Source organism: Neovison vison, chromosome 1 (assembly GCF_020171115.1).
Source record: "Neovison vison isolate M4711 chromosome 1, ASM_NN_V1, whole genome shotgun sequence".
Taxonomy (NCBI): Eukaryota; Metazoa; Chordata; class Mammalia; order Carnivora; family Mustelidae; genus Neogale; species Neogale vison.
Window position 1 is genome coordinate 286,337,349 of NC_058091.1, and position 21,923 is coordinate 286,359,271.

A 21,923-nucleotide genomic window follows, 5' to 3' on the forward strand; every position below is an offset into this window, starting at 1 on the left:
ACTTTCCTAGGACTGTTGTGTTTGTTATGAAAACATAATCTGAGGGTCTGAGAGTTCTGAACACAAACCTGGACTTCCAGGTTGCCAGGCTTTAATGGGCTAGGGAGAATGTCAAAATAGATTTTACTTTTTTTTCCCAAATATATTTAAAGTTTTTCAGCTTGATGCATAACTCCTGTATGTAAATATTGTATTTAATATTTATAACTTTTAAATATCGTATACGCTTCTCCACTTACACTCATGCCTTGAGCCCTACAAAAGTTAGAGGAGGTGGGAAGAGAAGTTTCAGAGGTTCAGGACTGGCCATCTGTGGAATGGGATGTCAAGGAGGAATAGTCCCAGCATTAGGGAAATGGGGGTAGGCGGGGACTCCTCCCCTGGGTAAGACGTTCTAGTTCTACTGGGCTCACATTAAGGTACCCCCTTCCCTCAACAAAGATGGCACCAGTATCTGGTGTCACCCCGGAAGACAGTGGCAAGCAAACCTATCTTGTGAAATCCATATGTCTTACCTTCCAGAATAGAGTCACAACACAACGTCCCTGCACTATTTTCACATTTCTCCAGACATCAGGAGCCTCCGAGGGAGCTGAAAGGAACCAAAGGAAAGATCGTGTGCCCTGTTATATGTATGTAGAACAATACAACCTGTTTCTAGTTCGGTCAGAAGAAGTGAGGACAACCTGCCTGCCTGAGGCTTGCTTCTCACTTTCTTCATTCTCTGTGACTTCTACCCACTTGTCCACAGTCAACTGTTTACGCCTCACTAAGTGCACACAGTAGGTGCTTCACAAAAGGTCTGCTGCATCAAACTGAAAGCTCTTACAAACATCAAGCCTGAGTTTCTGGAAGTCACCAGAAAATTTTGGAATCATTCATCAGTTAGACCAATTGTAGGAGCTTAGTTAGGCAAATTTCTCATTTGCTGAATTTCTAAGAGCAGCAGACCATTGTTACTTCCTTGCTTCCTCTGCGAAGGTTGCAATGGAGGTGCACTAATGGGGAGCCCTAGGAGTTTGTGGTTCTCTGACGTGTGTTTATGATTTCACAGTGGCTGGTCCTCTCACTGGTCCTCTCACCTGGCCTTGGCACCCCTCCTTGATCCCCATGTTCCCTCCTCCCCACGCTTCTTTCGCCGCCAGCTCCCAGCCTACCTGGGGAGGCTGCCTGCCAGTTGGACACTTAGGGCACCCGCTCACTCCCTTGCTATACTGTTCTAGGAAAGCCTGTATTTATCACCAGCAAATTGTAGGACAAATGATTTGTGATTTGATTCTAAACATCTCAATGCAAGAGGAATTGTTTTGGAGCATAACACAAAGATTTAGCTGTTTTATAAAAATATAGCTTATTGTGCCTAATAATTGAAACTTAAATAAGTCCCTTTTTAGTTACTGACACTTTATCAACTTAAAGATGACTGTGTATTTTTTAAAATGTATTAAGGCAGATTTTATTTTATTTTTATTTCTTTAAAAGATTTTATTTATTCATCTGAGAGAGAGAGAGAGGACAAGCAGGGGGAAAGGCAGAGGAAGAGGGAGAAGCAGACTCCTCGCTGAGCTGGGAGCCCGACATGGGGCTGGATCCCAGGACCTGGAGACCATGACCTGAGCCAAAGGCAGACGCTTAACCATCTGAGCCACCCAGGTGCCCTGAAGCAGATTTCAATTTGCTAAATAATCCACTGGAGAAGCCAATACACAAGAAAAAACTTACTAAAATACTCAGAAACGACACAGGACTCTAAGCTCAATGCAAAATCTTCAGCGGGCTAGTAAGTCAGTCTTTGTGAGAACAGCGCCCGTAGCAGAGCTGTCTGCACTCTGTGTTTGGGTCAATATAGTTTCTGCTGTATTTCTACTGGTGCCATTTCCGTCTGCTCACTACGATTACGCTGCAGCATGGTTCTACTACACGTAAACATCGACCTTTCCAGCATCAAGCAAAGTGTTGTCAGAGGTTAAAAAATGTAGATATAGATACATATTCACACAGATTCACTACCAGTAGCTTCATTTCATTCTCTTGTTATCAAAAGCAAAATTTATTATTTTCAGAATTTTTTGCACTAAAGAAATACAATTTACTAAAAACTCTACCCTTTTGCCACTGTCCTTTTTTTTTTAAGTGTTCCCTTAATAAGCTTTTTTTTTTTTTTAAGATTTTTATTTTATTTATTTGACAGAGAGAAATCACAAGTAGACAGAGAGGCAGGCAGAGAGAGAGAGAGGGAAGCAGGCTCCCTGCTGAGCAGAGAGCCCGATGCGGGACTCGATCCCAGGACCCTGAGATCATGACCTGAGCCGAAGGCAGCGGCTTAACCCACTGAGCCACCCAGGCGCCCCTGCCACTGTCCTTTTATACTCAATTTTGGTTATAATGTTGGAATAAATTTGGAAGAAAAAAAATACCAAAGCAGAGCACTATCATTAAAGTAAAAACTCTTTAATCAAACACAACTGAAGGGGATACCACATTACTGTCAGGAATAGGGCTTTTCTACAGCAGGGATTCTTGAGGAGTCTATGCCTCTAGAAAAAAATTACTGGAGGCCCCCAGGAGGGTGGGAGAGCAGGCTGGAAAGGGGAAGCGGCGGGAGGTGGGGCAGGAACACCAGACAAGGAGAGGAAGGCTGCGGAGGACAACCAGTGACCAACGCACGTGTAGACTCGGAAGAGCTGTCGTCAGCCCTCAGCTCCAGTCACTACTTTAAAATGGTCCCCCTGTGGAGAAACAGAAAGAGCCCCGCCAGCCCACACACACACACACACACACACACACACACACACACACAGGAAGAGAAGTTGGAATCAAATAAATACATATACTCCTTCCTTTGGCAGTAAAAGAGCCAGGACTTGAATCGACGAGATCTGGAGGCTGTAATAACAGCATCAAGAGACTGAACACACAGAATCGGGTTCTAGGTGAGGGTAGAGCTCTGGAGTCAGCGGGCCGGGGTCTGGGTCACAGTCAACAGCTCTGTCACTCCCTGGTGAGGCCAATTAAATCACTGCTCCTCTGTGCGCCTCGGGGCCCTCACCTACACAGCGAGAATGGTTACCCATCGTGTTTCCTGCCTGGTGTGAGGTGTAAGAGAAAAACCCAGCAAGCGCTGGAGCTCTGTGGGGCACTCCGAAAGGGCCAGCTACCCTGTCATGATCGCTACGTTTCTGTCCCTTAGTAACTCCACAAACCAGGAATCTACAGGCAGAACTTGCCTCCTCTGTCTGCTGGGCAACAACGATGATTTGTCGTTTTGAGTGGGAAGGACATGAAAGCAGGGCCGGGCCAGCTCATCTCTGGAGGCCCTACTGGAAGGCACCACAAGCCACAGTTATTTGTCAGAAAGACTCGTGGTTCAGTCGGGGTAAGGAAAGTCCCACCGCAAGAATGACCGAGAAAACTCACAGCTCGCTGCTGCTGAACGAATGACACGAATGACGTGTCACTAAAAATTCAGTTTCCAAATATCATCACATTTCCACACATAGCCTGAAGTTGTTTGGTATGAGAACAAAGCTTTCCTTGGCATGGACACTACTGTTTGTCCTTAGCCCTTAATTTGAAAAGTCTACACTGATTTACATAGCTCCAGATCCAATGGGGACCCAGCAATACTAGCTTAGAAACCATTTCGAGGACACCTGGGTGGCTCAGTGGGTTAAGCCTCTGCCTTCAGCTCAGGTCATGATCTCAGGGTCTTGGGATCAAGCCCCACATCAGGCTCTCTCCTCAGCAAGGAGCCTGCTTCCTTCTCTCTCTCTGCTTGCCTCTCTGCCTATTTGTGATCTGTCTGTCAAATAAATAAATAAAATCTTAAAAAAAAAAAAAAAAAGAAACCATTTCACAAAATCCAATGGGGACCCAGCAATACTAGCTTAGAAACCTTTTCACAAGGGCACCTGGGTGGCTCAGTGGGTTAAGCTGCTGCCTTCAGCTCAGGTCATGATCTCGAGTTCCCAGGATCGAGTCCCGCATCGGGCTCTCTGTTCAGCAGGGAGCCTGCTTCCTCCTCTCTCTCTCTCTGCCTGCCTCTCTGCCTACTTGTGATCTCTCTCTGTCAAATAAATAAATAAAATCTTAAAAAAAAAAAAGAAACCTTTTCACAAAATCAAAGATGAGAGAGAAAACGTATAAAAGAAAGAACACTGACTGACGCATGTTTGAGGTGGATGGCTTCCCATTCACATGCCATTAAGTATTTAATCCGGTTCTTTTTAAAAAGAGTATTCAGCCTCTGTTGCAATATGTTCCCCTCGGGTCTGGATACAGTCAAAAGCTCTCAGGGAAACCCTAACCCATCTCCTATGGGTCAGCTGAGATCCTTGAGTGACAATGTAGGGAGCTGAACATACCAGCTTCGACTGTGGTGAAGTTCTGATGCGTCCACTCACTCCATTTCCAGAAGTGGTTGCCGTTAGCACAGCGCACCTGGGCCAGGTACTCCGTGTCCGGCTCCAGGCCACTGAAGAGGTGCACACCATCCACCTTGACGGAAACGTTGTGCTGTTTCAAAGAAAGGGAGGGAGGGGAGAAGGAAGGATAAGAAGAAATGAAATTAAAAGAAAAAAGGAAACAAGAAGAAAGAAGCAGAAGAAGGAACAGAGGAGACAGGTGTAGTGGTGAGCATACTTCATTGCAAAGTCAAATCATAGCATGGTTCAATCAGATTTGGGGTAAGACTACTTCTTGTTTGGGAAAAGAAAATCTCTAAAGTCCTCTGCCCAACTCTAAAGTTTGTGATTAATTCCATGAACTTTTTAATTAAACAGATTACCCTTACCATCTGAACCTGCACAAAAATAAGATTTTATCTATTTATTTTTAAAGATTTTATTTATTGAGTTGACAGAGATAAAGAGATCATAAGCAGGCAGAGAGGCAGGCAGAGAGAGAGGGGGAAGCAGGCTCTCTGCGGAGCAGAGAGCCTGATGCAGGGCTCAATCCCAGGACCCTGAGACCATGACCTAGGTCTAAGGCAGAGGCTTAACCCACTGAGCCACCCACGTGCCCCAAGATTTTATTTTTAATTAATTTATTTATTTATTAGTTTCAGAGGTAGAATTTAATGCTTCATCAGTTGCATATAACACCCAGTGCTCATTATATCAAATGTCCTCCTTAATGCTCATCATCCAATTATCCCTCTCTCCACCCACCTCCCCCAGAAATAAGATTTTAAAGAGATTTTATTCATAAGTCTCCCTGTTCAGAACATAAAGGGATTTTTTAAAATAGGAAATTAAGCAGCATTCTTACTTGTGTCACTTTTCCTTCACCGTAGAGTTCAACTTGGCACAACAGTGTATAATACTTCCCAATGGCGTGTACTTTCCACGTCATGGTGGCACTTGTGGCATTTACATTTTTAAATAATACATTGAAGGGAGCCATTGGGTGCACTGCCAAAAAAAAAAAAAAAAAAAAAAAAGAAAAGAAAACAAAGTAAAAAAAAATTCAAGCATAAATCCAAAAAGACTTTTTGGTAAACAGCAGCAGTTCATGTCTACATTTATTTATTCACTGGTATTTTTTTGTTGTTTGCTTTTGAAAAAAATAGCAAACAAAACCAGACTTACAGCCAAGATGGAGTAAGCCAACTACAGCCTTTCTCCCTCATCGATTATATTAGAAATTCTGAACAAAACATAAGAAGAAGCTACCAGGACTCCTGAAATTAAACAAAAGCAGGCAGATTGTGAAAGAGGATCAAAACGTGGAGAAGTGGCTCATGGGGAGAATATAACAGAACCCAGAGTCTAAACAAAATAACATCAACAATGTCAAAGGTACAATCCATACATATTTTACATACATAAAACCCAGAATATGTCACCAATTTCCAAAGGAAAAGATAATCATCAGATGCCAAGCTTAAGATGGCCCACATGGCTACAATTGTTACAGACTTTAAGAGAGACCCATGTCATGGGGCGCCTGGGTGGCTCAGTGGGTTAAGCCACTGCCTTCGGCTCAGGTCATGATCTCAGGGTCCTGAGATTGAGTCCCGCATCGGGCTCTCTGTTCAGCAGGGAGCCTGCTTCCCTCTCTCTCTCTCTCTGCCTGCTTCTCCATCTACTTGTGATTTCTCTCTGTCAAATAAATAAATAAAATCTTTAAAAAAAAAAAAGAGAGACCCATGTCATAACAGTAAACAAGTTTGAAATGAATAGAGGAAAATGCTTCTTAGCAGAAAAATATGAACTATTTTTTAAAAAAATCAAATGGGAGTTTAGAACTAAAAAATACAATATGTGAAATGAAAAATGGACTGGATAAGGTTCAGGTTTTAAAAAGACAAAGTAAGTACCTCCCATTCCGTCTCTCTTCCTGAATCCAGTCAATACAGTGCATGGAGCATTCTCAAATATTCTATTTAAGAACTCTCAAAGGTAGACAGCAACAGGCAGATTGGAGAAGACCAGAATGTGAAATATCGTTGTGCCAGTAGTGGGGGGTAAAGGAAGACATGGGTTGTAAAGCTTCTATATTTTACGTAAAGTGGAAAATATTAACTCTAAGAAAACTGTGAAATATTAGTGACATAATCTTCAGAGTGAAAAAACAGGAATACAAAGAGATGTAGGAGAAAGTCAGTAGACAAATTGAAGTGGAATACTAAAAAAAATATTCAAATAATCCCAAAGGGGGCAGGCTGGGCAGAGTGGAGGAACACAAAAACAGAGGGAACAAATAGAAAATAAATAATAAAATGGCAGATTGAGTCCAACCATATTAATAATTATGTCAAATATAAATGTTCCAAACACACCGATAAAAAGACAAATTGTCAGACAGGAGAGAAACTGAAACCAGTCATGGACCTGCCTTCGAAGTGCAACAGGGAAGCAAACATGAACCACTAACCACAAAACCAAATGTGACATTGAAAGTGGGGTGACCACAGTGAAAGTGTAAAAGGCCTTTTGACTTAAAAGATGGAATTCTCGAAGCCCTTATCCTGAGCCTTCATCTTTATCTCATTATCCACAGGCTCATGACTCACAATTCTAATCCTCCATCCCAGACTTCTTCCATGCTCTCCAAACTATATCCAACTGCCTCCTCAATACCTCCATGTCTAAAAGACCCCTCACACTCGACACGGCGAAGACAGAACTCTACCCTCCTGCTCAGAGCTGTTCCTCCATAGTACCCTCCCCATTTCAGGAAATAGTTCCAGTATTAACTCAGCTGTTTAGGCCCAAACTCTAGGAATCATCTTAAATTCCTCTTCCCCTTGTAACCTGCATGCCTTCCCTAAGTAAGTCCTACCAGCTCCAAAGTGAATTCAGAATATGACCACATCCCACCAACATCATCATGCCATCTGGTGCAAAGTCTCTGCCTGACGACTGCAACAGCCTCCCATCCAGCTCCCTCTCTCCACCCTCGCCTCTGACAGCCCCACCTGTGCGAGCTTTTCCTACAGCTTAAGTCACGTCACTGACCTGTCCCAATGGACACCTTCTAATACAGCTGGTAAGACTACCCCATTCGTCCCACAGTCCCTGCGTGACCAGGACACTCCGATCTCCTCTCTCTCATAGTATGGGTACAAGAGCATTCTTTCTGTCTCTCAAACAACCCAGAACGTGTTCTCATCCTATGACCTTCTCAAATCCTATTCTTTTTGCTTCTAATGCTCTTCCCCTAGATATTTTCTGTTTCTGTCTCATTCTTTGGCGGCCTCATCCTAACTGAAGAGGCATTGGGCATTCTCTACCGCATGACCCGAGTTGACCTTCTCCACAGTGTGTAGCGATACTCGAAATACTGAATGTGTCCACTCCCCACTCTCATCCCCTCCCCCAACACACTTACACCCAAGCTCACATGGGGCAGTCACCCAGTTTTGTTCACTGCCAAGTCCCCAGTGCCAGCTATACTAGAGGCACTCTGCCATTGTCTGGCTGACTGGTGATTAAGTTAAAATCTAGAAGATACGTAGGAATTAAGAAAGTAAAAAGCAAGGGATGAGCAATCTAGAAAAAAGGAACATGTGTGAAGATTCTGCATTTCATAAGAATGAAAACATGTGGTCAAAACATAAGAAGAGATTTTCAACCTTCAGGATCTGTACTCAAAGCCATGACAGACACCAGCCAGGAAGCTGACACAATGGAAAGGGCAACCACCCCAGAATGGAGAGGCTGTATGAGTTCAAGGGCCGGGGTATGACCAGGGCAGCCCCTTTGGAAAACCACTTGGCTTTGTGTCTGAAGTTGCTCATTCACATTCTCTATGTCCTCACCGATTCCACTTTGGGGTATACACTCAAGAAAATAAAAGGAGGGAGCACCTGGGTGGCTCACTGGGTTAAAGCCTCTGCCTTCGGCTCAGGTCATGATCTCAGGGTCCTAGGATCGAGCCCTGCATCGGGCTCTCTGCTTATCTGGGAGCCTGCTTCCTCCTCTCTCTCTATCTGCCCATCTCTCTGCCTACCTGTGATCTCTGTCTGTCAAATAAATAAAAAATAATTTAAAGAAAACAAAAGGAGGCCAGTCCTACATCCATAATGCTCATAGTAGCACCATCCTCGAGAACAAAAACCTTGATACAACCTGAAAAACCATTAGAGGCCATGCCTGACCAAAATACCATAGATTTATGCAATGAAATACTTCACAGGAATGAAAACCAACGGACTATAACAACACTCAATAATACGGGTCAATATCAGTAATTTACTATCACACAAACAGTAGTTACCAAATTATCACATGCAACTTGATGTCTCTTATAAACATTAAAAACCAATCAAAATAAAAAGCGTTTTTAGGATGATATTAGAAATGAGAATACATACACCTATACATACATACACACATTCGAGATTTAAATCTGTACTTATCTTGGTGGAAGGAGCCGGGTGGGGGGCTGTGGGATGGGAGAGGCAGTGAGTTCCAGTCAGAGTTCTAGTCTGAAGGTGAGTAGTAAGCAGGCAGGTACCTATTACATTATCAAAACAAATAACCAGGGACTGTGGGCCATGCATGCTTCCATGAAGAGAAGTGTGATTTCAACGAGAGTTATAAATGAAAACTTTAAAAAAAAAGACTTATTTATTTGAGAGAGGTGGAGAGAGAGAGAGCACATGCGTGCATGAGCAGGGGAGGGGAAGGGGCAGAGGGAGAGCCTGATGTGGGGCTCAATCCTGGGACCCCAGGATCATAACCTGAGCTGAAGGCAGACGCTTAACTGACTGAGCCATGCAGGTGCCCCTAAATTAAAAGTTTCACTTAGGATGTGAATTAGGCAAAAATATACAACATTTCCTTGATCACAGAGTGTGTCACACAACGATGAGTTCACAACCACAGCGGGTTGTGATACCGGTCTCACCTCGATGAGTCAGGTGAAAAAGAAGGTGAACACTTCTCTTTCGTAAGTAGTTTTCAGCCGTGAGTGTGAAGTTATACATGTCTTGGGACTCTGGAGCTACTTGCCAAAGACACCAGCTTTTGTGTTTACAAAGGATCTTTTTCCCGGAAAATCTTAAAAAAAAACACACACACACACAAAACAACAATTTCAGGGTTTATACTTTTGTCAACAGAGATATATCTCTACACTCAGGGCACACTCAGTGGCCTTCAAATTATGTTCCACATGACGGTGTCGATCCCCCGCCATCAACAAATGTCAAAAGTGAAAACGTTTCAACAAATTCGACTTCTGTGGTGAAATGTGTAATGACCATGAACCACTGACCGCCCCCCTCCACCAACATAGGGGATGAGACGACTCCTTAATGTATTTTAAATATTCTTTTTTTTTTTTAAGATTTTATTTATTTATTTGACAGACAGAGATCACAAGTAGGCAGAAAGGCAGGCAGAGAGAGAGAGAGAGAGAGAGAGGAGAAAGCAGGCTTCCTGCAGAGCAGAGAGCCCAGCGTGGGGCTCGATCGATCCCAGGACCCTGGGATCATGACCTGAGCAAAGGCAGAGGCTTTAACCCACCGAACCACCCAGGCGCCCCTATTTTAAATATTCTTAAAAAGTTAGAAATTAGGTAGACCCAGAACACCAGATGGAACTATGTTCACATCAAGATTCACCACTAACAGGTTTTCTTATCATTTCTATGTGACAGTTTCCTTTCTCGAAACTCGGGTGGAAAGTATCACACACCACTGAAAGACTTCTTCCTCACTCTGGCAGGATGCTTGTAAACTATCTGTTCACATTTTCCTCAACATCTGAATGTGGCTCTTGTTGCTGTCACAAGCGCCTTAAACAAGGAGGACCCTGTCAAGAACGCCGAGGGAGCTAACTTACGATTCAAATAAAGTGTAGCTCTGGGAAAGCTGTTTGAGCAAGCCGGTGTCACTCCCCGGATCCCAAGTACAGTTCAATGTCATGAGGTCCTGGGTTTCACAAGAAAAGTCCTTGGGCTCCTGGAGGACTTCTGTCCATACAAAGGAAAAAACAGATGAAAGGCCTAGTTAAATCCCTTTAATGAAAGACAAGGAAAACAGAGAGCTCCTTTTGGGTCTCAGGCCACAGAATCACTCAGAATGATAAAAGCATCACACCCCACCAGTACCTCTAGAAAGTCACAGTTCAGGCCCTCATCTGGGCCCCTTCTCCCTTTCCTTGGTCTTCTCTGAGGCATTACCGGGGACCAGAGGTGGGAGTTGTGCCGGGGTCTGCAGTGTGTCCCGGGAGTCGTACCCCCCGGGCCTGCTAGGAGGCACTCAACACCTACCACTGACTGACAGACAGCTGGAGTGAGCGGAAGAATGAATGAATGAATGAATGAATGAAGTCAGTGTTGCCTCCCCTAGAAGCTGGGGCTTGCAGACAGCCTCGGGGATGTTAGGCTTGGGATGCCAGCAAGTCCGATTTGGGGGACTGCTAAGCTGGGCAGCAGGGCGCTGAGAGTTCCAAGGTCAAGGGCAGCACCTCCAAGTCGTCCCCTCCTCCCCTGCACCCCCCACTCCGCATCCCTGCAGCTCTCAGAAGCCTGGCCCTGGGAGACAGTGGAGGTGGGTGCCCGGGAGCCTGGAGCCAGGCCTGAGAAGCAGGAGGGAGCAGGCTCAGATGTTGTCCCCCTGCCAGTGCAGGGAAGGAAGGTCTCCTGACTACATGCAGGAGGCCCCCGGGCACGTGCACCAGACCTCCATGAAAAGCGCAGTGCTCCCCCTTCCCTGCTGCCAGCCACGGAGGCACCTGACGTTTTCCACACCCACTTCAGAGCGGGTTCCTCTGGATTCCTCGGCTACAGTGTTGGGGCCAGGCCTGTTTGTGTTCATTCACCCTCAAACGACCAGTCCCGGTCTCACTTCACAGAGAAGGAAACTGGCTCAGAGAGGTGGGGAAACTTGGCCAAGGTGGCACGCCCAGGCACAGGAAGATGATTCGGACCCAGGTCTTCTGGGTGCAACACTGGTTGCCTCCCTGGAGTCGGTGCCCTGCCCTCTCTCCCACTCCACCACCCCCCGGCCCCCCACCATGTTGCAGTCCTGCCGCATGGCTGAGGCAGGCAGGGCCCTTCCCAGTGGTCCAGGAAATGGGCCGAAATTTCTCCCCTTTAATAATCTTGGTCTTTAGGAATAAAACGGTCAATAAGGCCAAGATAACAATAGGAAACCCTTCAAGATCTTTTTCAGAATCTCTCCTAGAAGACTCGGGAGACAAAAGAAGATCCAGACCACGGGTGGAAATGTTTACTTGCCTTCTGGGAAAGGAAATTCCATCTATTCTAGGAAACAGGAGAGAAGAGCACAGAGCATGTGCACACTTACTTGACACAAAGAGAACGGTGCCCTTTATCCCGTCTCCTTGGCCCGGCTTACAATAGATATTTGTCCCGGTTTCCCTAATGAAAGCAACATGATTCAAGTTGAACACGGACACATTTGGATCGAGCTGTTCTCCCTGCATCCGTACGCCTTCCAAATAACAGGATATGTTATTCTGATGGCTTTTGGAAACGTAACAAATGGTGACATTGGAGCCTTCTTCCACGAGCTTATCTTTAGGGAAAACGAACAGCGGGTCCTGTCCAAGAGAATTCTGTACTGCAAGAGAAAAAAAAAGGCTGATCAGTTAGAATATCACTCAAGTTTCAGATCAGCCCCTCTGGTTTGAAACAAACAATGACAGCTTTAGCCTCTTCTACCTGCTGGGGAAAAGCCAAGCCTAAACCTCTGGGCAAACCTAGAAAAGTTCAGGGCTGCGCAAACACTCCTTCTTACAAGGGCTCCTACTGTTAGGCAAAATGTTGCTGACGTTCCTACTGCAAAGACAGTGCATCCCTCGGTCCTGGGATCAGGTGTCCCTGCCAGCTTTGCTTGTGACAGCCACGGCTGCCCTCTATGGGCCACAGCCCCGAGAGAGGTTCTGCATTAGGTAGGACGTACAGTATCTCTTACCACCAGCACAGGTAGGATCCACGGAGCCCAAGTTCACTCACCCAGCAGGTGGCAAGGCCACATTCACATCTTCCAGGCCTGCCCATCTCCATAGCCACGTGTGTCCCCCATCCCCCCTTTTTATGGTTTTATCTACTTGTTTTAGAGAAATTAAGCAAGAAAAAGAACATGAGCAGGAGGGACAAAAGGAGAGGGAGAGAGATAATCCCAAGCAGACTCTATGCTGAGTGCAGAGCCCCACACGGGACTTGATCCCACAACCCTGAGATCATGAGATCATGATCTGAGATCATGATCTGAGCTGAAATCAAGCTTCGGATGCTCAACTGACAGAGCCAGCCAGGCGCCCCCACGTGTCCCTCTTAATCTCTACACTGTACTACTGACCACATCTCTGCCACCTTCTCGGAAATGCCAGTCACTCAAATAGCTCCTTTTCCACCGTCTTTCCTTCTGTACGACCATCAGTGTATAAAAATCCCCAGGTGTCTCCCATTTCAAGCCAACTCGCCGCCCTCCCTATGCCTTCTTCCCGCCCCCTCATCCCCGCTCCCCCCCAGTTGCAACCCCCGAAGGGGCTGCCTGATCTGACTGCTTGGCTCCGTGGCTCCCACTCGATCAGCCCACCATAGCCACGGAAACCGCCACCACTGACCTCACCCTGCTGTGTGGCCTGCGCAGGGGAGCTTTTTTAAAGGTTCCGGGCAAGTCTCATGGGCAACCACGGCTGAGAACCAATGTTTGGGGGCTAGAATACACAGTCAGGTTTCTCATTCATCCTTGACTTAGACCAGAAGTTACAGCTTTGAGAAACCTAGCCCATTTTATCAAAGCTATTTATAATGTCGTCCTGTCTCTTAATATCTTTTCAGTCTGTTTTTTTTTTTTTTTTTTTTTTTTTTTCTGTGTGTCCCTCTGTCAGCAGTAAGATGTAATGTGAACGGGGTGGGGGGGGGTGCTCGGGAGCTAGGTTGGTCCGGGCTGGAATTCCAACTCTACCACTTACAGGCTCGATGACCTCGCATGGGTTCTTTAAGCTAATTGTGATCAGTTTCCTCATCTGTGAAGTGGGGTAAGAACAATTCCAAAGGGCTGATTTGAGGGCTAAATTAATATGGAGAGTGCTTAGAACATGACTAAAATGCAGATTTAATTCTATTAGCAGTATTAAACTAATAACGAGGCTACTCATGGATTAATGTTGGTTATCAGTTTGACTTTAATAGATTTGTATAAACACAACAAAGGAATGGTTCTATGGGCAGGAATTCCAGATTATCTGGCAAATGGTATACATTCAGAGAGCCAAATGGCCTTGCTTTAGAACCAGCTTATTGTTATTTTTTAAATTTTTTTTATTTTTTAAAGACTTTATTTATTTATTTGACAGAGAGAGATCACAAGTAGGCAGAGAGGCAGGCAGAGAGAGAGAGAGGAGGAAGCAGGCTCCCTGCTGAGCAGAGAGCCCGACGTGGGACTTGATGCCGGGACCCCGAGATCATGACCTGAGCCGAAGGCAGCGGCTTAACCCACTGAGCCACCCAGGTGCCCCCCAGCTTATAGTTTAAATGAAGCATAATAAGCTGTGGTAAAATCCACTCTAGATTTTAATGGTAACAAAATTAAATTATCAAAATTAGGAGATACATACAACATATTTCTCCATAATCTCATTACTCAAATGAAGACTTGATTTCATTGTTTCCATATTTCACTGCTTCTCTCTACCTTAAGGGTTAGCAGGCTCGGGCCCATGGACCAATTCTAGTTTGCCATCTGTTTATGTAAATAAAGCTTTATTAGAACACAACAGTTCTCATTTGTTTACATATTGCTTAAGATGGCTTTCCCATTATAATCACATGTCTCAGAGTCATGGCTAAGACTAACAGGGTCTGTACAGCCTAAAATAGTGCCTATCTTGCCCTTTACACAAAAGCTTCCTAACCTCTGCTCTAGGTGCAGACACATTTTGTCTTCTTCTAATAAAAGCATATGTACAATTTATTGTCCTGCTTTGTTCTCTTAGTAGTTGTAATAAACACGGGTTCCATGTTTGGAAAATAAATATGAAATTGTCTGAACTTGCATAATTATCTCTGAGAATAAATTGTGAGGCAAACCCGCAGACGTCTATCTCCTGGTGGCACGGTTCACACCGCACTTCTTCATTCCAAGGGAAGACAAAGAAAAATAATGTCGGTTTCTACTCGATCTCCTCAAAAGACTTCTACTATTTGGCTATCAATCCCTAAGTAATATTAAATATTCGAGCTTTTAATTCTTTTACCACCTCCATTCTTACCATCTGCTTCCTCCCACGAACTCCAGCTGCTCCAGACCCTTGGCCCGGGGGTCTTGGCAGCATCTACTGCACTCCTCATTCTTATAAAATGTTTCGCACATTCCAAGGGGAGCTTGGATTCCCAGCTCCAGTGCAGAACCTGGTTCCACTTCACAGTGGTGGTGTAGTTCTCCTAGAAAGAAAGGGAAAAATTTGGAAACGTGGATCCATGCTGTCCTGGAAAATGGCCTGATTAGAGTTACCCCCAAGCACGCAGCCAAGAGCCCACTGCAGCTCCCAGATACATGCAAGAGTGGTCCACCCCTAAGCAGCCCGCTTCCCCACTCCGATGTCACAGCAGAACCTGCCACAGCCTCCTGCCTTTTGAGAGCTCATCTCCCACCCCCCGATGGCTCTCTGATTCCAGGGGACTTGTGGGGAGCAAGTTAAAGAAAGCTGAACATACTCAAGTCTTGGGGGGAGAGGTCAGAGTTAGAAGGTAGGCAAAGGACTCGTCACACAGAGGCTGCTAAGAAAACTTTTGCAAACTAAGAACTAATTCAGTCATTCTTTAAAAATAAGCAAGACCAAGGAGTATTTTCTTAATAATTTTTTTTAGCCACGGCCAGATCAAGTTGGCCAAATCTTTGTAGAGAGGGCAGGCTCTCATGGTACCCAAGAGTACCAATGGCTCTCCGAAGCCAGTAGGAGGCTCTCCGTGAGGCCTTTGGGCTTTGTTTGTCTGTTTTCTGCTTGGTTTCATTTGGTCTACTTGTCTTTGCAGATATGGTGGCCAAGGGGCCACGTCCTCTGAGCTCCGCCTGTTAGAATCTTCAGTCCCCAGGGAGGTCAAACACACAAGATGTCTTACACTGTGCTCTTGGGAAGCTTGTTCAAGTTGAACTGCAACTGCTCTTCCCACACAGCATTTTTTTTTTTAAAGATTTATTTATTTACTTTAGAGATAGAGTGCGTGAGTGGGGGAGAAGCAGGCGGAGAAAGAGAATCTTCAGCAGGCTCCACGCTCAGTGCGGAGCCTGATGTGGGGCTTGATCTCATGACCTGAGATCATGACCCAAGCCTAAATCAAGAATCAGATGCTTAACCACCTGAGCCACCCAGGCGCCCCTCCATATAGCCTTTCATCTTGATCCTTCTAAATTCTGATGTCTTCTTTCTCTCATTCAATGGGCTTCAATGGTTCCTTTATACCTTACCCTCTCAGCCATCTACATGCTGATTCCAACCTCCCTCTCCCTCACAGGGACCTCCTCTTTGGACACAGTGATCTACCTTGCACTTGGGGAATAGCTTTGTACTTTTACACCTCAGTGTCTGCTCACCCAGTGTCCCTGGTTTAGGGTTCCCATGTCCCTTCTGCATTGGGAATGAGTCCAGGCTACACCCACCCCTACCCCCCCAGAAGCCCTCCTGCATACTGGGTATAGTCATTGGCATTTCATCTGTGGTCGGGTTGTGTCCCTGGCTGGAGCATGGCCCCAAGAGAATGGACACAGGGCTTTATTCTTCTTGCCGCTCTGCAAGGCTCCGGGCACTCAGGCTCCCCGGTGGGTCCCTCCAGGACACTTGCTTTCTGTCCCCACCGCTGGATGATGGGAACATCAAATGCTTGCACTTTCTGGGGAAAACTGAGTCTGCAGCCCCATTTCTAAAGGCCACTCTAAAGCCCTATAGTCATGAGGATGGGGGTGACGTGCGTGTCACACACAGCCAGTGCTGACAGACTCTGAGGCCTTCCCTCCACTTTCTCCTTCCCCCCTTCCCAGGCTGCTGGGCTACAGCGGAGCCTGGGCCAAAGCCGGCGCAGCCCTGGGGCGAGAGCACCTCGGCCCGCCTCGCAGTGCACAGCCCTTGCCCTCCATGTGGGACTCCAAGTCACAAAATATTTCTCTTTTGATTTATTGTGTTGCTTTACTCCCAAACTACAAAATACATGTTTTAAATACAAGATTTGAGGTCCTGATCTACACAACTTTTCCTATTTAATACAAACAATCTTGAGTCCATTTGATTAAATCTTGTTTAAGAGCAAATACCGAAACACCAACCAACACACCAACCCAGAAACTCTATCAGTAATGGCGACCTTGCTGTCCGCAAGCCAACAGTTTGGGCTTTTCCTCCTGCATCTCTTTGGAATTTAGCCACTTTTGTCATCCTGGAGTATCACCAGTCACTCCAGGCACCTCTCTGCTGGGCCCACCGCACAGCCCCCTTCATACGGGTAATGCTTTGCCTTCTCCCACTGCCCCACCTGGTCTCCGCTGTGAGCCAGAGCAGACTTTTCAAACACTTCCAGCCAGATCCTGTCATTCCTCTTCTTTTTGTGTCTCTCAGGATAAAACAGGAAAACTGAGCATGACCTCCAGCGTCCTGTGTGTTCCACCCGGGGCCACGCCTGCCCCTCTGTGCTCCAAGCTTTCAGGCCTGGGAGCTCACAGACCTCCCCTCAGGGCCTCAGCTCACACCTGTGGGCTCTTCCCAGAATATTCTTCTCCACCCTCCCTTCTAAATTAGCTTCTAATCCTCTTCCTTATTTTGGCTCAAAAAGTCCTTCTTTCAAGTTGCTGGAGAAGGTCAGGCCTTGTCGCAACCCCACAGCACCTTGTCAGCCGCCAGCACGGCACGTCCCACATTTAGGACACTCTGGTCTGTGTGTTTTTTCTCCTCATTCCCGCTCAGCCCTGACAGACCTACGCCTTGAATCATGGCTGGACCCCGGCTCCCAGTCTCCCAACCGTGCGCTCAGCGACTGCATCAGTAACAGGCGGTGTGGGCTCTGTTTTCCTCAGACGCTACTTGTGCGGATTCTGTCTAACCACATACTTGTGCTCTGCGCTGCTCATAGCCTTGTCATGGAGGAGATAAAACTTTCCTTGAATGCACCAATTCAGTGATTTTTTTTTTTTTTAATGTGATGAATTGTGCTGGGTCTGTTTTCATTCACTGAAGTGGCAAGTTTCATTTGGCAGACACCAGTAAGTCGCAAGAAGTTGGCACATTCATCTCTCCAGGAGTCCAAGTGAGGTCACAGACTCGTTCCTGAGGCGAGCGCAGATCCCTGGCAGACTCCGCTCCCGGCCTCCTTCCGGGCCTGCGCTAGGACTCCACGCCGCCTTCCCTGGCCATTGACCCGACCAGAAGGCCAGCGGCCGGGCAGGCCGAGGGCAGAAGCGGGCCCAGGCGAGGCCGTGTGGTGCGGGCAGGCGGCTGGTTGCCAGCAGGCCTCTGCGTGGCCCTCACCATCCGGGAGGCAGCCCAGGGTCCCCGGCCCGGCTGCAAGCACGTGAACCAGGACGGTCCTCCTTGGCTTGGTTAGGCACATGACCGCAGGAAAGTGAGCTGCCAGCCTTGCCTTACAGGGAACCAACCACCTGATGAAAAGGGAGACTGCGCTCTCTTCAGAAGCAGTCCCCTCGGCTGGCTTCCTTCCCCTCAGCTGCAGGGGGATCTCATGTCTCTCCTTGACTTTAGGTCTGGAAGGGTCAGACAAAGGCTTCTTGTGGTATTTGTCTGTTCTGGGAGGCCTGGCTGCTGATTACCCGGGGCGTGCCCGTGGCCGTCACCCCTGTCTGGGCATGTGATTGAAGGAGGATACCGTCCTGGCTCGGGGAGCTGCCCGGCACAACACACCACTCTCCTCTCCCCTGTCGGGCTGAGCTGGGTGATAATGGGGACCAGATATTGGATGAGGCAGAGCTCTAGTTGCGAAGATCTTGAGCCTTAGTAGTTTACAAAAGCAGGTTTGACAAGCTGCTCTCCCCAGAAAAAAGAGCTCTTAGACCAATCAAAGGTGAAAACAGAAATGAACAAGTGCCTGTTAGGAAAATAAAAAATGGGATCCACTTGGTCTATGGTTAGCATTACTTTTTCTCATGGTGTTAAGTACTAGTTTTCCATGAATTCTTCCAGCATTTCTCTCAAACTTCCTTTTCTTAGACAACTAGCCTCAATATGACCTTTGTGCAATACTTTCCTGGGTCTAAATCAACAATCAATGAGTGCAACCATCAAAAATACAAAAATATGGGGGCGCCTGGGTGGTTCAGTTGGTTAAGCCTCTGACTCTTGATTTTGGCTCAGGTCGAGATCTCAGGGTCATGAGATCGAGCCCCACATCATGCTCCACACTGGGCATGTAGCCTGCTTGGGATTCTCTTTCTCCCTTCGTCCCTCCCCTGCTCACTTGCATGCACTCTCTTTGTCTCTCTCCTCTCTTAAAAAAAAAAAAATACATACATACGTATATAAATGAAAGTACAAAAACGATTAGTATGAGGTCCAGTGGGCAGATATGCTGATGGTAGAAAGTGAGCAGTTGTAACACGCAATGCTTCTGCTTAAAATTGGAACACTAGGGATGCCTGGGTGGCTCAGTCAGTTGGGGGGCTGCCTTCGGCTAGGGTCATGATCCCGGTGTCCTGGCATCGAGTCCCACATCGGGTTCCTTGCTCAGCAGGGAGCCTGCTTCTCCCTCTGCCTCTGCCTGCCACTCTGCCTGCCTGTGCGCATGCTCTCCGACAAATAAATAAAAATAAAATCTTTTAAAAAAAAATGGGAACACTAAAACAACTCTCACTGCGGGAAATGACTTCTTGGCAGCGTGGAATGGCAGACTGCTATCAACCTAGGTTGACAAAGTCCAAGTAATACTTAAGGCCTCTCACCCAGATCTCAAATGCATGAACATGGAAAGTAACCGGAGGCTTCAAAACGAGTAGCATTTCCACTTTCCAAAAGGAACTAACCATTCCGAATCCCTGCGCCCACGCTTCCAATGCCTGAGAGAAGAGTAGCCTTTGGCTGAGCAAATGGAGATCCCCAGCCATGGGGAAACATCCCTGCATTTCTCTTCACGCCAGGCAAATATTCTGTTCTTCAAGGAGACAACATTCCATTGTGTTGTCCTTCAGCATCCTCTGATAATGATTGAGCACGCTGTGTGGGAAGATCATTAAGGGTCCCCAGACCATAAAATGGAAACTGAAAGAAACCACCACAGTATCTTAATGCACAAGATGGAGAAGCGTCAGCTAAATGGGCCAACCATGATCTGAACCAAGACAAGTGACAAATCCCAAATAATTCAAAGGCAAAAATGATTGTGAAATGAAAGATTTTCATAACTTAATTTGCTGTAGAAAAAGCCACAAGTGAGGTAACAAAGGACATCTTAAGTTACTCTCCAACATGGTGGGTCCAGGAAGAACCTCTTTGCTGGAGAGAAGACACAGTGCTTGGACTCATCCTTCCTTGTATTTCAGCACAGTATGAGCGAAGCAACAGACAGGAAGCCACACTAGCAAGAAGAATGCTGCCAAATAAGTACATCTAACTGAGGAAAATGTCTGGTGGACAGGAAAGAAAGAGGGAAGAGAAAAAAGAAGGTTGGTGTTCATGGATTTTTGGAATCTAGGACTCAAGGATGGACCCACTAGCCTGCTTAGGAGATAGAGCAGAAATGAGGAAATGATTTGTTTCCATAACATATAGTATTCAGCCTACTGAACCCAAGCTGTCATGTTACTTGGTTCCATACTCTCTTAACTAAAAACACAGAAATGTAATTGTTTTGGAAAACCATGTTGAGTCGCTAAAATGTTTCTATATTGGGATTTTTGTGGATGTTATAAAAGAAAGATCTTGGTGTCAGAAAAGGATTAAAATGGTGAGCCAAAAAAAAAAGTACTTACCACCCAGATGACATTAGATGTTTTAATTCTACTGATTTCTATCTGAAAAACCATTCTGAATTCCTGATGATGAGCAAGGTTGTGGACAGTCCATTGTAAATGCAAACACTGACTTGTAGTATTGACGGAAACTTTCAGGGATTCAGGGGCCCATGGCAAAGGTTCAGACAAGACTGAAAGGTCAAAAATAAGATATGAAATAACATTTAATAGGAACACAACTGAAGAGTCACAGATAATAAACTGGTCAGTATCACCACCGCCTAGTTTTGGAAAATAATGCTCACAGGTGCCTCTTAGAATTAGCCATCTTGAAAGTCTGCAAGGGAATTAGGAAATCATTTGGTAGATAAAGAAATTAAAGCCTAGATAAATGAAAGGCTATATAAAGAGGAATCTTGGCTATAAATTTCATATTCCTGGAAATCAAAAATGAGTTTTCTGTTTGAAAATCTGTATTTCATAGTTTATTAAATAACTCTGAAATGGGAGCATACCCTATCTCTAGACATGATTGCTTAGATCTCAATGCACTACACTTAAAACACTGCTGGAAAGAATTTATTGAACTCTGTGGATAAGACCAGCAAGGCACTTGTGTGAAATAAAATAATTGTGATGATGTTCTTAGCTCAAGGAAGGACCCCAGTTGGAGAGACACAGGCGCTCAGAGTAGGTAAATCCACAGAGGAGTAGAGAAGACCGTGATCGCTGGGGGCTGAGGACGGGAGCAGTTGAGAGTAAGTGCTTCATGATTACAGGGTCTCCTTTTGGGGTGATAAAAATGTTTTGGAACTACACAGAAGTGCCGGTTGCATATTTTTGAATGTACCAAATGTCATTGATTTGCTCATTTTAACCACAAAATGGTTAATTTTAAGTTATGTGAATTTCCCTTCAATAAATTTTTTTTTACATATACGTGATCATGATCAAGACGTTCAAATGATACAGAGATTGAGACCCTATCGTCCTACCAACTCCACTCTATGGCCATGTTTAAATCAGATGCTTTTCTCGACCTTTCCCATACACTTAAAAACACACTAGACTGTGCATTCCATTTTATATTTTTTAAAGTGCTTGGGTTATTTTTCAGAAAGCTATAAAGAGAGTAACGCTATAATGCTACTACTCATTATTTCTGGATGGTGAAGCAGAGTGATTTTACTTTTTTTTTTTTTTAAAGATTTTATTTATTTATTTGACAGAGAGAGATCACAAGTAGGCAGAGAGAGAGAGGAGGAAGCAGGCTCCCCGCTGAGCAGAGATTTTACTTTTTTATGCTTATTTTGTATTTTGTAAATGTTCTTTAGAAGCATGCATTACTTTTGGACCCTATAATACGCTAGATTTTACAAGAACTTGTCTTCTAAGACACCTAGTTCACTCCATTGTGATGATACTTCAGGATGCAGAATTTAGTCCTCTGGGTCAATCTGCACCAAAAAGCAAGGCACCAGTCATTTTTCCAGTTTTATTTCCCACTGCAACTTAATGAATTGGCATTTTGAGTCTTTTTTTTTTTTTTTTT

The 21,923-nt window shown here is 45.5% G+C and overlaps 1 protein-coding gene across 1 annotated transcript in view; it reads right to left on the reverse strand.

Moving 5' to 3' along the window:
* OSMR (oncostatin M receptor) overlaps positions 1 to 21,923 on the reverse strand; it is a 52,704-nt gene that overhangs the window by 14,106 nt on the left and 16,675 nt on the right. Inside the window, exons 3-10 of the mRNA XM_044232517.1 lie at positions 20,390 to 20,562; positions 14,697 to 14,868; positions 11,762 to 12,037; positions 10,293 to 10,422; positions 9,355 to 9,506; positions 5,269 to 5,411; positions 4,365 to 4,515; positions 516 to 592 (exon numbers count right to left, since the gene is read on the reverse strand). Coding sequence (XP_044088452.1) covers positions 516 to 592; positions 4,365 to 4,515; positions 5,269 to 5,411; positions 9,355 to 9,506; positions 10,293 to 10,422; positions 11,762 to 12,037; positions 14,697 to 14,868; positions 20,390 to 20,562 — 1,274 coding nt within the window. The remainder of the gene's footprint in view (positions 1 to 515; positions 593 to 4,364; positions 4,516 to 5,268; positions 5,412 to 9,354; positions 9,507 to 10,292; positions 10,423 to 11,761; positions 12,038 to 14,696; positions 14,869 to 20,389; positions 20,563 to 21,923) is intronic.